Genomic DNA, 16636 nt, shown 5'->3' with positions numbered 1-16636 from the left:
ATGATGAGTGATGACGAGATAACTCTGGCAGCCGGGGCGGGTGGTGAGAGAAACTCAAACTGGTGTAAAGTACCAACAGTCCATGTCCTTAGTCGGCCTCTGTGGCACAGATGAAGATGGTAAGTGAAGTGTGAAAGCACTACGAGGCGATGAGATTTACGCCGCGAGCAGGCAGACAGTGAATGCGTCACACATGAGCATGAGGGGATGAAGCTAAAGTCAAGTTTTTGGAGATGGTAATTTAGGGAAAAGGAGAGTACGAGCGTCGGATCAATCAGGGTTTCCCGCTCAGATTATTAGGAGCAAAGATGGCCAATAACAGACCCTCATCTATACGTGGCAGAGGCTGGCAAAGACATACAAAAATCACACTAAAGCCCCATTGAATTCCTATGGCGATTTCATTTGACACATTCCTTGTTCTGCTGCCTGGTAGAGCTCCTTAGCAGTCCTGACATCATCAGCTTTCCATCTTCTAAAAAGGTAAACTAAATTTCCTTTCATACATAACACAGCCCATCCACTGGTTATAATAGTTTAGATGCCAAAGCCCATATATAAAAAGAAACAGCCACTCTGATCAAGTACAAAATGATGAACCAATAACAGAGTTAATCACATAAGCCATATGAAATCAAAGAGAATGACCATTTTGGTTCCAACTCACAAATTCCCTTAGGTCACTTCCACATTATTAAATGGTTGATTTTATTATCTGCCTGAAGAATCCAATATGGCTAGGGATATTCTTAATACTTTATAAATCTATGTTAAAAGCCAATGCTATAAATTCACTCCCTGAGCTGTGGGTGAATATTCCTCCTGCCACATTCCCCGACTATAACCCAGGAAATTGGTATTATGTGTTTAATAGTAATTAGATTTAATGCAGACATTTTTTTAAAGCCAACACCAGCCATACCGATTTTTTATATAACCTATCATTTGTTCATGATTCATAACAGGAGAGGTATCTGTAAGTAACTCTTGATCTGATGCGATAAGTTCTTAATACCTTCCCCACCAACGTTGAAGCGTGCAGTAAAATGTAAAAACTCCACTCCACAACTCGTTCCCAAACTTCATCACATGCAGACTCGCTTTCAAAATATTCCCCTCTGATCAGGCCAAAGGCTCCACCACCTGATCATCAAAGCAAACCTACATCCTCCTTCTTCTTCTTCTTGTTCTGCAGAGCCCCTGGTCAAAAGGTATGCCCATAAAAAGTACTGCCCATAAATTGAGGCTTCCCCTTAAACCCTGCCGATGACCTCTGACAAAATTCAATCTTACTTGCTGTAATGTCCTCCTTGAAAATTCAACGACCAAAGAAACTCTTGTCATGACAACGGCGTTAAATATAATACAGAGATGGCAGGGCTTTAAGGCAAACTCCTGCAACTCCGTTCAAGAAACAACATTAATGTAAAACAAAAAGAAGGGTAGTCCGCTTCAGGCTGACCATGCAGTCTTATTTAATCAATATAGAAATTCATATACACTTCTAGAATACCAATTTACTTTCTTAGGGCACACTCACACTGGACAATCCATACGGTGCCTAAGCATGCTTCACCCCTAAAGTCCAGTTCGTTTGACAAAACCCTGTAGGCCTCCATAAGCTGAAACTCAATTAAACAAGCCACATATACAATAGAAGGTCCATTTGTCTGTAAAACTTGACATTCATGATTGAAGGTGGAAGATGAAGTTAGGAGATACAATGGTCCCTTACACTTTCTCAGGCCATTTCTCAGGTTTCACACCATGGCTCCACATTCTCCCGGTCAACACACAGCAAAGGAATGTTAGGGACGGCAGGATACCCCCAAATGAAAATCACATTTTCAACCTTGGCTGTCCAGCTACATTAACAGATGTTACATCTTAAACGCCAGTGTCTTTTTTGAGATGCGGACAGTTTTCTAAGTGTTGGGAACTGACCTTTTCAAAAACACACAAACCATGTCAACCTCTCACAAACCAGACCTTGTAAGTTGCAGTGTCAGAAAGCCTGCGCCTTCCTGTGGGTCTCTTCGACTGCACGAGTTCAAGCACAGACCGAAAGAGGATTGATTTTATTCAGCCGACTTATGGACAAAACCTAAGTATATTTAAAAATATATTTGTCAAAAGATAAAAGCAGGATTAAGCTATGACGACAAAGGACAGCAAGTAAAGAAGGCAGGGTCCCCTCCACAAATGCATCTGATCAGCATTTTGGGCACACTCGCACACATACACAGAGCAGCTCAGTCTCACAGCTGACTCACAAAATGAAAGAGGGAATACAGTAAGGAGACTGATATGTTTTCCCTTGTATGAGAGTCTGATGAAGATTCTTCATGAACATGAGAAAGCTAACAATCCCCAGAGACGCATCTACTTAACACTTTCTGTTGTAGTCACAAGAAAGTGTAGGGAACAAAGTGAAAGAACAACAAACTATTCTCTCGGGTCTTCTCTTAGCTTAAGATATCTTTCATTAACTCTTTATCCTTAGCTCAAAGAGAATCATAAGTTGTATATTCTTGTCGGGCCTTTTTACTAAGACATACTGAAACAACTGTACTGTGACAACTTGGCTAGATTGCTAAGAGAAAAAAAAAAAAAAAAAGCTTTGTGGTTACATTTGGGCAATACTAAATTCAATACACAGAGTTTCCGAATAGGCCACTAAATTAGAGTAGGGAGAATAACAATTGCATATATAGACTGTGGCGACAGACACATTGAATTAAATCCTGAATGTCTTTCTGGATCCACAGCCCAGTATTCCACGAAGAGTACTCAATGCAAGTAGAGCAGCCACGGGTCAGTTTAAGCCTGTTTAGAAGACAGCGTTACCAAGAACACCAGATTACTGGATGACATAACATTAGATCACAGAGGGATGACCTCGCGATCCTACTGTGGATTCTTCACACATCACTGTGAAGGCTTTCCAAAAACAGCATTGAGATGAGCGGAATAAGATAAACCTTTATTCATCCCACAACAGAGAAACTTACTCCGTTAATGTTTAATGTGAAGGAGGATTTGTATATATCGTGGTGGTTAACAAGGGGAAAACACTTGTGTTTGGTCAGTGAACCCAAAGGTACAAACATCTGTTAAAACAAGGCCCCAGCAGTACAGCCAATCAGACGAGACCTCTCTGACCTAATGTTAGACTTGAGGACCAAACTGAAGAAACTGAGGACGGAGAGAATACCAGGGATCATGTTGTTGATAAAGACGGTGTGGTCGGGCTGTAATGATACATGAATACGGATGTGTCAATTCAACATGTTCCTATTTAATATAATAGATAAATGAAAAGAATAATCCACATGCTCATGTTAAGACAAATGAAATTAAGAGATTGTTCTCATTTACATTTCTGAAAGAGGTCAGTAATAAATCTGTTAAAATCCCATTTCACCTTTTTAATGTAGAGCTGTTATTAAAGTGAAAGTATTATATGGATTTATGAGATCATCTCATGTGAGGCCAGGCCCCATAGAATCCACAATGCTGTGTCATGATGCTACTTCATGGATTGAGAAACTAACTTGTGTAATACATCAAACTGAAATGTATAGCTAACATGTTTGTTGACTTATCTCATGTCAAACTTCAATATTGAAAACATTTTTGCATACAGTAATTTTTCATCACATCGTGCACTCCATCTTGCCGCAGCCTTAAACAATAGAGATAAACCATAGCAAAGCTAGCAGCTAGTAATCTTTGCTAGTTTCCTTCTCAAACTGGAGATATCATCCTGGACATCCTGGAAGCTGGAGATATGCGTGACATTCTGGATGCAAAAATGAAACGCATCACTGGCTAAAAAAAAAAAAAAGCTTACATCTGGACCCACCTAGGACAGAGAGCTGGCCCCTTTAATCCCCTCATGTGACGACACGATAACGGATTAAAAGCCAGTCGGTCATCCAGTCACTCAGTCAGTCAACAATGCAGTCTGCCTGCATCCCTGCGTCAGCCTCATTGCTTCACTTACCCTTTACTGCACAAGGCAGGCAGAATTCAGCAGATGCGCAAGGGCCAGGCTGTGGTCATATATCTATAATGCAGTGTGCTATAGGACCCACTATGCCTTGTGATCTATAAATAGGCTTGGAGGCAACCTACTGTCCCAGTGGATGTTCACCAAAGAGATTGATCACTCAAATGCAGTGACAACAGAGTATTGATATTAATGTGCATTTCGATTACGAGTATTAATGGATTTCTTCTTTTTAACCTAAGTAGTGTATATATTCCATTACTCAGATCTCTGCATCACAATTATTGGAAAATAAACAACCTTTAACCCTGAAAACTAAAATGTGATTCCTCTTTGATTGAAATGATTCATTTTGTACAGTTTCTCTTAACATTCACAAGTGTACTACACAAAGCATCCTGCCCATCACTCTCATTAATAATGGGACTGCTCACCGATAAAACTAATGCAACCGCCATAAACAAAGGTCTGTACTGTTGACTGATATAAGCGTGGCCACTATATTGGTTTAAAATGTAACTATGGAACCAGGCTTTAGTTTATTAAAACATTAACTACTACATTTTCATGTTTGTAATTCTAAAAAGGCAAATGGATATTTCTAACAAATTTGACGCTACTTTACAACTTCATTTTGTTCAAGACAGACACCAAAAAAAAAAGGACATTGTGAAGACACCAGCTAGAGTATACGTCAATGTCAAAAGATACTCAACAAATAAACTTTAAATCATTTCATGAACATAGCATTTTTGATATTTAATGTCTTTACCATTGTCCGGTATGCAAATTTCGTCTCCTGTATTATCCAGATGTGGCGACGACTGTCAAGTACCTCAGGTCTTTGGCTACCCCTCAAATGTTGTCCAGCTTCCATATGCCTGCTTGCTGTGACAGGGCGAGGTACAAAACGCCATCTGGCCTGAGCTGCTTTCGGTGCACAAGCCATTTTCACCCTGTACTATCTGGATCTCCCTCATATAGGGCTGCTGTTGGGGGTTTACTTCGGGGTTGTTTTACAGGATTGGGATGTAGGAGAGGGTGTGTGTGTGATGAGGGTATACCATCCGACTGGTTCTGTCCCTTGGTTTCACCTAACATGAGTCAACCTTTTTGGTTTTCCATCTCAAAAGGTTTGTTGTGAAAACACACTGAACTAGTATTTGGCATTTAACGTCACAGGAAAAGCAGAAACTTCCAAACACACTTCTTGAACCCCATTTCAAAACCAACATTTTGAGCATTACATTAGTTCAAAGCCACGTGCCCGCAGGAAGTCAAAGAATCAGAGCGGATCTCACCATACACAGATCTAAAAATCAATTTCTGAATCTGACCACCACTGATAAAGTGCACTGCAGTGACCACGGGCTATGAATCACTGTCAACTGCTAATAATAGCACGGATCAGAGGAGCAGAGATGGTAGTTTTGTCAGAGCATTTCTCTTCAAAAAAACAGTGTTTCCTTTGACACAAGTTCTACCACTCCCTGGATTCTTGCTCTCCAAGAAAAGAAAAAAAAAAAGCTTGCAACGTCAGTCTGACCTCTGATATAAGCCACAAGAGCAGGAAACACCCTCGATGAAAGTGTAGGCGTTATAAAGGCTAAATCAGGCTTTTGAAAACTAGGTGTCAGGAGTGCCCTAAGGTCACGGATTACTAACTACTGTTATGTCTGACTTAAATCACGCACCTTGGGTAGTACTGGAACAGTCAATCTAAATTTAGCTTAGCCTGTACTTTAAGATGGGACATGTGAATATCTTCAATAAACTAACCTGAGGTGATGCATACAGGAAGTCTGTAACTTGACCTATACAGAAGATGCAATAAGCTGAAGCCCACCTGAGGACACATCTGGACAACAACATGTATTCTATTCCACTGTACATAATCTAACAGTTTTTAAACACGATCACCACGTTAGATAGCTGAGCTCCACTGTTATCAGTGGTATATAATGTGTGAGCACTCTGCAAAGCAACACCACGTGTCCTGAGACTGTAAGTGAGGAAACGTGTCTATTTTCATTTTGTTGACGAGGCACAAACGCAAACTATCGACGTAAATGTTCTTAGAAAGCAAGTTAAGCTTTAACCAAAGCGACAAAAAAAAACGTCATATTTAACTCTTAGTGTGAAGCTTTCCAGTTTTTTTTTTTGTTGTGCATGCAAATGACTGATTAAAACCCATGAACCAACAAAACAAGTGTGAGCAATGTGCGTAAAAAGGGAACAGAAAACTCATATTATTGCATTTACAAAAACTTGTACAAAGAGTTGGGGGGGTTTTTATCCACCTACTGAGTTCTTGTACCTAATATTTTTGCCGTGTCAGCTGCAGTGAACCCGCTTTTCAAACAGTTTTAAGTCCTTATTATACTTCATACAATGTTAAAAGCACCAAAGCAGATAATTTAAAGCGTAAAGTGACAGCTGAATCGGCTAGCTCGTTAGCATCGTCACACAATGCCAGCTTTCCGTGCGGCGAGGTGCCTAGTGGTGGTCCAATAACATCGAGAGATATGTGCAGAACAAATACTGTCCCACTCACCTTCTTCATGCGCGGCGCCTCTGCAACGGTACCGTCACGGTTGACAAACGCCTCTCCGCCGTTCTGTTGCGGGTCCGACCTCTTCATCGCCGACGCCTGCGGCATCTTCGCGGGGTTCGGGTTGAGCAAGCCCAGGCTGCCTTCCCCGGCTTTCGCGGAGGACTCCGCCGTAGGGGAAGCAGCCGCGGAGGAACCGGCCTCGTGCGGGTCGTTTCTGGCGATGTTCTTGCCCTCCGAGGTCGGTGTCAAAGGGGAATCGGCCGGTAAGTCTTTACCGGTGGGGACGTCTTTGAGTTCGACCTCTGCCATTTTCGCTGCCACAACCTGGACTGACATCGCTGCAGTTTCACAAAGTCCTTTTTTTTTTTTTTTTTTTTCCCCAACACAAATAGCGAGTCAAGCGGATGTGAACGGAAGACCGACGTTGAAAACCCCAAGTGCATCTTGGGTTTTGTAGTGCCTGCAAGAATCTCAACAAGAATGCACATTTAAGAACAATTTAAACACACGATAGGCATTTTCTATCAAATCAGTGAGCATGTGAGAAAACATAACATGGAAAGATATTTTTCGATTAGCGGATATGAACCCCTTTTAAGAGATAAACTATATTCCCCAGCATTAAAATCCTCAGAGATAGGAATTGTGGGAAATTGTGTTTCCAATGAGAGGACGATTCTAAATTACAAAAAAAAAAAAAAGAAACACGATTTCTGCCAGAATTGTCAGCTATCACGTTTTTTAAAAAATAAATTAAAAAGTAGAACAAGCAGTTCATTAATTCTACATGATTTATATTATATAATCCTTCACACGGGTGAAATGAAGAACTAGATGAAACATATCACTTGTAAGAATACATTATGCTTCTACAACACCAGGTTCATAGTTATCAGCACAGTTTGTGTCGGTCCAATGTTGCATTGGAACACCACTGTTCTGATAGTACTTGAAATCTTGACATTGCTGCACAGGACACTGCATCACATTACAGTGCTCATGTGGTAAATATGCAGCATGTCATGAGATGTTACCAGAAGTCACATCTTAAAATGAGCTACATTGCCACCAAGTGGATGCATACGAACTAGAAAATATTACAGTGTGGCCATAGATGCAGTGAAATCAACATTTCAGTTTTATTTAAGTAGTAAATGGCATATTTGAAAACACGCACAAACAATAAAAATACAATGTTGGACATGTAACAAATGACTGACTCAAGAGATCAAGATTAACAACATTCACGACTCCTTCCTTCAACAAATTCTATTCACAAAACAAGACTTTGGTGATTTTAAGGCTTTTATTTTTTATCCATCATTTATCAAAATTTGTAACACTGAATATATTCGGGTTGCAATGTAATCTAGCATAAAAGAAATCATTGCAACTGCAGACTAAGTACTTTCTGTAGATAACTTCAAGCATGTCAGGAGCATCCCTAATGTAGCAGAAATAAAACAAAAAAAGCACACCAGTCAAAAATGTTACTGAAGCTAAAAGAACAGAAGTCCACACATTCTGCATGTGCATTCATGCTAAATGGGTCTTAGCCCTTTACTGTCTATCAGATCAATCCGAGGTATTTTATGTACAAGGCTGCCATGCTGGTACATTCTCAGAATACAAAACCAGACCACCCGGACAATGTTAAAAAATACAGCTCTGCATTGTATCATGACCACACACATTGGTGCACATGAAGTGTTGATAAAAAAGTCCATGACAAGAATGTTGTAAATTTGTACACCAAAAGTTGTAAAAATGTTGAAAAATATGAACGTTTTGTCTTTTAAAGTGAAGTGCTCCTTTTTTCAACCTGCCCCTGATAGAGCAGTCCTGAAATTGAAAGGATATTTCAACCAGTGCATTGTGGGAGAAAAAAAAAAATCCAACTGCAGATTTCTGTTGCTTGTAAAAGATGACGCATCAGTCCTCAAATATCCACAAGATGTTCACCCCTGAAAGGCCGAGATTGACTCTCCTGAAGAAAGTAAGAAAGCAATTTAATTATAATCCAGGAGACATGCAAGGTCAAACCCATTATTTTTAATCAAACAGCAATCTGTGCGGTGCTTGCGTGACCTTTTGCTGAAAATGAATCAATAATTCATTACACAATGATATGGCACAAAGTAGCAGAAGTACTCACCCCAGCATCCCTGACTCCTTAGTCTTAATAACATAGAGGAACATGAGGACTGTGTGGAACAGGTTGTTCCTGCCCTGTAATAGAAATCAAGATGGGTTCATGTTATTGCACTCCAAGTGTTAAAACAGAATACAAAATCCTGAACTTACTCAGGAAAGAGGTGTTATGTTGCCCTGAGATTTCCAGCTTTTCTCTTGCATATTAGTCACATATATGGGTTTACTAATATGAAGAGGACGCAGAGATAAAAAGCTCTTTAAGCTTTATCATTGTGAAAGAGGCAGAACCAAGCTAAAATGACAAAACCTCTATTCTCCTATTTAAAAGGAAATAGTAATAAAGGGGAGCAAACAAATCATCAGGTGGGGATTTTTTAAAAAGCAAAAAATATCAAGGGACACTAAAGTCCACGAATATCTTTCAGTCAGTTTTAACTTTAGCTAAAAATATTTAGTTTGTAGCTTTGCATCTCAACCCCGAGACCTAACAGGATAACAAATATTAGCTCACAGTATGTTGAGACATATAATTATTTCTAAAAAAAAAAAAAAGTGTGTTCGGTTGAACAAGCTTGTTTTATAACCCTTTGGCAAGTGAAATGCTTTATGCAGCCATTGAAGATGATTTGCTGGTACGTTTCATGTGCAGAGCTACCGAGGGGAAACCTTTATGAAGAACAACTTGGAGGGTACAAAACAAAACAGCTCTGAGACAGATATTTTTCGGGATTACGTTTTAAGCTGATAAAATAAGACCACAAACTGCTTTGTCAGAGCCTGAAGAACAGGCTGTTGTTAGTGTCACCTTGGGCAGACTGTAGATATGTCCCTGGTAGATGAGCTGGTAGTGAGGGGGGGTGGTGCTGCTTTGGTGGATGCAGAACAGGCTCTCCTTGGTTACATCTAGAACAGTAAACACAAAAAAAGAAGAAGAGTGAATGGATGAAGGATAGAGAGCGGATGTGTTCCAAGAATGAGAGAAAGTGGAAATCAGAAGACTTTCATTAAAATTCCTTCTTAATTAAGCCACAGTGTGTGTGTGTGTGTGTGTGTGTGTGTGTGTGTGTGTGTCTTCTCTGCACTTACCAGGTTTGTCTGGTGTGTGGCTGAAGTGCTGGGAAGTGAAAGTCTTTCCATCTGGGTACTTCGGGTGTGGGGGCAGTCTGGAGTCCAGGTATGTACATAACACATGCATGAGGATCTAGAAGGACAGATAAAGTATTAAGCTGAGGTATATGGCTCGTGGTCCAACTGTGACAAAAGAAAACCAGCCAAACTTTTGTAAAATGTTTGCAGCACAGACCCTGAAGACACCATGTTCAAATATAAACTTAGGTTGCCTGTAAACTGACTTTATTATATGAAATAATATATAAGTTTTCATACTAACTAGTTTCAACCTAAGGAGCCCAGTTTAATTTATTTCCTTATTCTTATTGCAATCTAGAACTTGTCTTGCCGGGGGGGGGGGCATGTCCGGGATTCCACAAGGACACTCAAAAAAGACACTAAGATCCCTTAAGTGGGTGCTGGATCCAAAAACACGAATAGCTACAGAGAAGCAAAACAAGACTCGCACTACAAGAAGCTCCTGAGACAGTTCGAGCCAATCTTTTGGGATTCCACAAGGCACACGTCTCACAGTTTGCTTCACCCTAGATGCGTCTTATAACCCCATGCAGAGCGTTTCAGAAGCATGATGTATTGCCTGCCAGCCATAAATAGCTCCTTTGTTAAATGTGATATGGTGTGGTGTACAATCATAGAACTGAAAATGGTGTTGGTTGTTTTGAAAACTGACCTGGTTCAGTGTACCATTTCTGGATTGGGCCTGATTCGTTTTGAATTGTTCCTCCCAAGACCATTTGATTGCCATTAAAAGAGCCACAGTTCTGTTTTTAAAACTATAGACTTTTTTTTAAGCATACATACAGCTAACAGACCATCAGGACTTGACAGACACTATAAACATGTAATATCCACATGTTCAAAAACTCGCTGACATTTTGCAGACTGAAGGATTAATCGAGAACGTATCGGTAGATTACAATAATCGCTTGTTGCAGCCACAACAAGATTAAAGACCAAACATGGACACAGACAACGTGTGTGTGTGTGTGTGTGTGTGTGTGTGTGTGTGTGTGTGTGTGTGTGTGTGTGTGTGTGTGTGTGTGTGTGTGTGTGTGTGTGTGTGTGTGTGTGTGTGCAGACTCACAGCGCAGTCAGTGGGGAGGTCTGTGTCCCACTTCCTGTTTTTCACATCACCACCGCCATTCCAGCGAAAGGAGCTCATGCAGCCGCTGTGGGCCAACTCTGACAGAATACACAAAACAATGTTCAAAACACACCGCATAAGAAACGTCTGTGGTTTGTCAGGATTTTTTTGTTTTGTTTTCTATAACATTTAAGACACAAATTTTAAGACACATTATCACAATAGTGGTCGACAAATGTCAGACACACATATTATATTGTTGACCCTACCTTTTACTCTGTCCACTAGATATTCCTGGTTGGGAGTGATGTCCAGATACTGAACAATAGAGTTCATGGTGGGGATCGATGAGGCTTTCATTATGGCTGCCTGCTTCAAGCTGCTTATGCTGGCCTCTGGTGGAGGAAAGAGTGAAAAAAACAAAACTCCAAAATTAGAAGTAGAATGATTTGAAATCACAGTAACGATTACTCTCATTTATATAATTCTAATGCAGCTTCATGAAAGTTTCTGTCGCCAATTTTTAATCCTGGATTTAAATCTACTTTGCTGCTGTAACCTGAAAAGACTTTCCCATAATGCGTGCTCCTCTAGAAACTAAAATGTTTAAGCTCTTTTGAGGACTACAAATCGCATAAAACCCATTAGTTCCTAAAAAAGTGCAATTCTTACTACAGCTGAGTAGCAGCTGCTTCCTCGAATTCTGTGGAACATTTTTTTTATGTTACAAGTTCAATGGCATTTAAACAATATTACTGTCAAAGTATAAAAATCATATTTTCAGTGATGATTTCAATATCATAACTGTAAATGGAGTGGTCGCTGGTCTGTATGAAGCCTGCACTTAAAGGTATTTTCAGAGAACTCAGCCACCATGTGAGGACAAATCCTATTTTCCAGGATTAATGTTCTCCGTTGATGGTTTACCTCCTATCTGGAGCTCAGGGCATCCCATCCTCCTGAGCTGGCTGTTGACAGAATCTATTTCCTTAACCAGGGAGACCAAGATGGTGTCACTGATCCACTGCAAAAGACACAAACAGATTTGTTTGATTGCTCAAATCAAATTAAGTCAGAAGTTTTTGGGGCATGGAATTCCTTTAAACAAAAAAAACAAAACACAAATAAGGTTTCTTTAGTATGTAGTTCATATGTTCGAACACTCACATTTCTCAGCTTGGCTGTCCAGCTGTCAATGCGGTCCACTACAGGGCGGCTGGTTGTGATTCTGGCCCACACCTACGTTCCAGGAAGGGAAGAAGTGAAATACATACAAGTCATAGTTTCTACTCTAACATTATGAGGGAACAACAACAAATCATTTAATGTTGTTTTAAAAGTAAAAATGTACAGACCTCCTCTGCAGCCTGTTTGGAGCCCAGGTCCGTCTCATCCTTGTGGGCAGATGGCGCCTGGGAACGGCAGGCAGGCTGGTACAAGAACTTCCTCAGACTCTGGGCGTAATCTCCCACTGAGCGGTTGTAGTTCCAAAATGTTGGACTGTGATTTGGTGACACGGCCTCTGGACTCCCTAAGGAGTGCACAAGTGTATCATTATAAGTAAAGGGGGTCATTCCATCAATCTATTAAAAGGGAAATGTTGGCCTACATATGCCTGTCCCTAATATACAATCAAATAGAAATGTACCCATCTGGCTGCGGTGGCTCTTTTCCTCCTCTGTGCGGAGAAACCTCTCCAGGCTTTTCAGATCCTCCATGTAGTCCTCCTTGCTGCCGGGGGAATTAAAAACTGAGGGGGACGTCCGATATCGAGCCCTCAAGCTGGAGCCTTCTGCTGGTCCAATGCTACTGGGATAAGGAGAAGAGCCTGGGGAGGGACTGTAGTTCAACACCTGAGAAGAGAAGGGCACAATGAACTCAATGTGATGTCATTCAAAATACATACATTCAAAGTACTTAAGCCTGGTGTTTTTTCTTTAGACAAATATCAGTAAATATGATGAATGTACTTTTCCAAAGGCCACTGAGGGAGAAAAGTGTCCCCCTGCACTGCTCGGTGTGGTCGGGTTGCTGAGAGGAGGGCTGTACCCTGGAACGCAACTTGGGGAGAATTTGGGGCTGGTGGTGGCGGGTCTCGATGGGCTGAAACTCAGCACACTTTGGCCCTGAAGAGGAGACGACTGGGCTGGAGCTGGAGTCTCCTTTTTCTCCGGCTTTTGGGGAGGAGAGGCCTGAATTATGGTGTTTCTCAGACCTAGGAGACGATGCTGCTCGGGCGACACAGCAATGGTGGAGGGAGCCATTGTGTACTTGAAATATTTCCAGAAGTCGAACAGAGCATTGAGGCTAAAGAGGGAGGCAAGCACCAGTTCTGTAGAAAAGCACAAATGGGAAGGACACACTTAGCGTAAACGGTCTCCTAGTATGAATAACACACACTTGGGTGTTCAATTAAACCCCAGGGTTACATTATAATCAGTCAAACATTCTCAGATAGTGAAAACTTGGACCTCACCGATGTACCAGATAGGCCAGTATGTGATGTTGTAGTATCGACTCAGCAGTTTTCCTGACCTAACAGAACATGCAAAGACAACAGATATCACAGCAATCTCAGCCGTGGAAAGGTTTGCAGATGAAAGGGTCAACATTAATATGATTTCCAATGATTACAACAGAACATGCACTCGGATCAACATACATTTCAGTGTAAATCATGCCAGCCAAAGACACGTTGAGCACAGCCCAGGCAAGGACCACCTGCCGAGCCTGTTCCTCCCTCCTCATCCTCAGAGCTCGGTCTATCATGCTGGGCTTCCCCTCCGTCGACGGGGTCATCATTGTTTCAGACCAGGTCCAGGCTGAGACAAGAACACAAGTGACAATGCGGTGAGCTTCACTCAAGGCTAGATAAACACACAACCTGAGAGATATAACTAACACGAGCAATGTGTTTCCTATTAAGTTAGGAGGCACAACAAGTGTGCTTGACTCACGGCTAGTGGTACAGCACCACAGACTGAGCACAAATAGCAGGGTAGCTAAAGTTAACTAGCATGCGTTTTGAACAGTTCAAAATGTGATTGGTTTCAGAGTCAAATTCATGCCACGGTGCACATAATCTCATAAAATTAATATTAAAACACATCGACACGACGATAAATAAAAATAAAAAAAAACTACGACTAGGAATTATAGATGTTTCATACCACGCTAGAGTGAATGACTACCGCGGCGCTGCATAGTTTGTATTTTCACCGGAAGTTGTTGCTCTCTTTTCCGGTCGGAGAGCAGAGCAAAGCTGTCAATTTAAATCACAGTCTCTGAATTAATTTACACATATATAGAAAAATAGAAGAAGAAAAAAAAGTCTGTATACAATTGTAATAATGTTACAAAAATAATCTACTTACCAGTTCTTAAATTAATTAATATCGTCGTTTTTTTTTTTTTTTTTAAGTAGAGCATTTTATTAGTTGATTACTAAACGATTCAATGATGTTTTTTGTAGTAAAAAATTATCACATTGTGCTTTAAGTGACAAAAATCTCATATGACTCGATTTTTTCGTGCAACTGGCAAATTTGCACGGCTCGATTTTTTCGTGCAACTGGCAAATTTGCACGGCCAGCTGGGGGCGCTGCTTCTCCTTTTTTAGCATTGGATTTTGCACTGTTTAGTTGAATGAACAAAAAAACAGTAAAATAAATAACAAGAAAAATATGATAGCAAATCTACAATGGAATGGGCTCTTACTGTACATCATATCAGACAATCTAGAAGAAATGTAAATGTTTATTTAGTAAAGTTCTATGCAACAGATCAGACAAAGCTAATACATATTAACGTAAAACAACACTCATACAATGAGGAGCATCACATCAGTGGCCACATTGCTGATTTCAAGTGGCTGGCTTCCATTCACACAGAAAGTTTGACTCGAAAAGGAATGTAATTCTGCTTTCAATAAATTAAATAAACACATAGGCAGAGGCAATAAGCGATCACATATCAGGACTAAAATTTTAGTAAATGGCATCAGAAATTTTAACTGACATTATATTGCAATTACAAATGAATCTTAGTCATTCAGCCCATGTTAGTGAGTCAGCTAAAAGAATAACAAATGTAAGATAAGTAATATGAAACCAATATTACAAGTTCCTGAGTTAAATAGAAAAAAAAAAGTTTTATAGAAATACAGTCAGATATTTATAGGTTTGCAAAATTTGTTTTAGCAGCAATTATAAGTTATAATGTGAGACTAAACATGTTATATACAGGATTTTTTAAAATGCATTTTGAAGTCAGAGTAAAGTCACTGTGATTTGGCAGAACCTGGAGGTAAATGTCAATCTTTTATTGAAGTAAATAAATACACACGACATCACAAGAGGCACGGTGTTGTCAATGCGGGGGTGACAGGGACTTTTCAGAGTTATATCCTCCAACATCTAAACCACACTCATCATTGCTGTTAGAGTCAACAAGTCTCTCTCCTCCTCTTCCCCTTCCATCCTCCTCATCTTCCTCCTCCTCCTCCTCTTCCTCTTCTTCCTCCTCCTCCTCTTCGTCCTGCTCTTTACGAGACGCTCTCTCTGCCTTTGGACCTTTACATATCTTAAGGTGACGGGTGAGGTGGTATTTGGTGAGGAATGCTTTGTGGCATTTCTCGCAGACAAAGTCTCTGCGGCCCTCGTGAGAGTTCATGTGTTTTTTCAAGTGGTTGGTCTTGAGGAAATGTTTGTGGCACTTTGGGCACTGTATCCGGCGTTCACTGTGGTGAAAAGGGGAGATAGTATGAAATGAACATGAGATAAGGTTTATTTAATCAGGTAATTATGTTGAGATCAACACAGAAACAGATATGCTTAAAATCACATCCATTAGTTTGCCAATGCAAGGAACTGTTTTACAAAGAAAACATAATGTTACATACTGTGTGTGAGAGAACATGTGTTGTTTCAGGTCGTGTTTCCTGATAAACGCGCGGTCACAGAGGTCACACTCGTGCTTCTCTGCACTGGTGTGGATGAGCATATGTGACGCCACATGAGCTTTCTGAGTAAAGGACTTCTCGCAAACCGTACATCTGTAGTTCTTCTGACCTGTTGGGGGAAGAAAAAAAAAAAATCAGTATTTCAAAAGCTGAAAAATGTTTTCAACAGAAGTGTGACATATTGGGAACAACCCTTCTACTAAATCTTGACACGAGTTGAACGAAAAGATTGATCGTGCTCTCAACACAGTCAATTTCTATCTTGTTTGTTTTGATCTTTTTTTAATGGACTCCTGAGTCTGTCAATAAAGATGATGAATTGAATATGAAGCCACAGCCTGCAGCTGGTTAGAAAAAATGCCTTGAAGAAAAGATTTAATGAGCATCATCAAACTTCTCAATTTCTAAAAAGGTCTATTTATTTCTGTAAGAGGTTTTAAAGGGTGTTTCAAATCGTAATTTTTTTACTCTGAGGCAACATGTTAGACAACTCACTAATATATATATTATTGAATTCTATATGTAGCTTGTTGGGAGATAATGATGCTACTTGGGTGGGGCGTAACATCTTTTAAAAAAAACAACAAATGTTTATACTTCAATTCTTCATGTACACACCTGTGTGGATCTTGAGGTGCATCCTGAGGTTGCTGGGATCGCTGAAGGCCTTACTGCAGTATTCACACTTGTGTGGTTTCATCCCGACGTGCCCCATGAAGTGCACGTTGAGCTTAGTGGAAG

At 40.4% G+C, this 16636-nt stretch overlaps 3 protein-coding genes across 3 annotated transcripts in view; all 3 read right to left on the bottom strand.

Annotated features, from left to right (window-relative positions):
- ahcyl2b (adenosylhomocysteinase like 2b) overlaps positions 1-6964 on the bottom strand; it is a 43295-nt gene extending 36331 nt beyond the window's left edge. Inside the window, exon 1 of the mRNA XM_020639506.3 lies at positions 6567-6964. Within this exon, the coding sequence (XP_020495162.1) occupies positions 6567-6902 (336 nt within the window). The 5' untranslated portion in view covers positions 6903-6964. The remainder of the gene's footprint in view (positions 1-6566) is intronic.
- Positions 6965-7681: 717 nt separating this feature from the next.
- Positions 7682-14167, bottom strand: tmem209 (transmembrane protein 209). Its single transcript, XM_020639529.3, has 14 exons — positions 14106-14167; positions 13598-13757; positions 13412-13470; positions 12906-13267; positions 12584-12788; positions 12291-12466; positions 12103-12174; positions 11863-11959; positions 11205-11330; positions 10936-11033; positions 9807-9921; positions 9526-9623; positions 8722-8795; positions 7682-8553 (listed from the first exon to the last, which is right to left on the bottom strand). Exons 2-14 carry the CDS (start codon positions 13735-13737, stop codon positions 8499-8501), a joined length of 1677 nt encoding a protein of 558 aa, XP_020495185.1. The 5' UTR covers positions 13738-13757; positions 14106-14167; the 3' UTR covers positions 7682-8498.
- A 506-nt stretch (positions 14168-14673) lies between these two features.
- The window catches only part of LOC109988116 (PR domain zinc finger protein 4-like), an 8566-nt gene continuing 6603 nt past the window's right edge, over positions 14674-16636 (bottom strand). The window contains 2 exon segments of the mRNA XM_065951646.1: positions 14674-15673; positions 15836-16004. Of these exon segments, the coding sequence (XP_065807718.1) occupies positions 15304-15673; positions 15836-16004 (539 nt within the window). The 3' untranslated portion in view covers positions 14674-15303.

Source organism: Labrus bergylta, chromosome 23 (assembly GCF_963930695.1).
Source record: "Labrus bergylta chromosome 23, fLabBer1.1, whole genome shotgun sequence".
NCBI classification, from domain to species: domain Eukaryota; kingdom Metazoa; phylum Chordata; class Actinopteri; order Labriformes; family Labridae; genus Labrus; species Labrus bergylta.
This window is presented reverse-complemented; position numbering and strand designations above follow the sequence as displayed.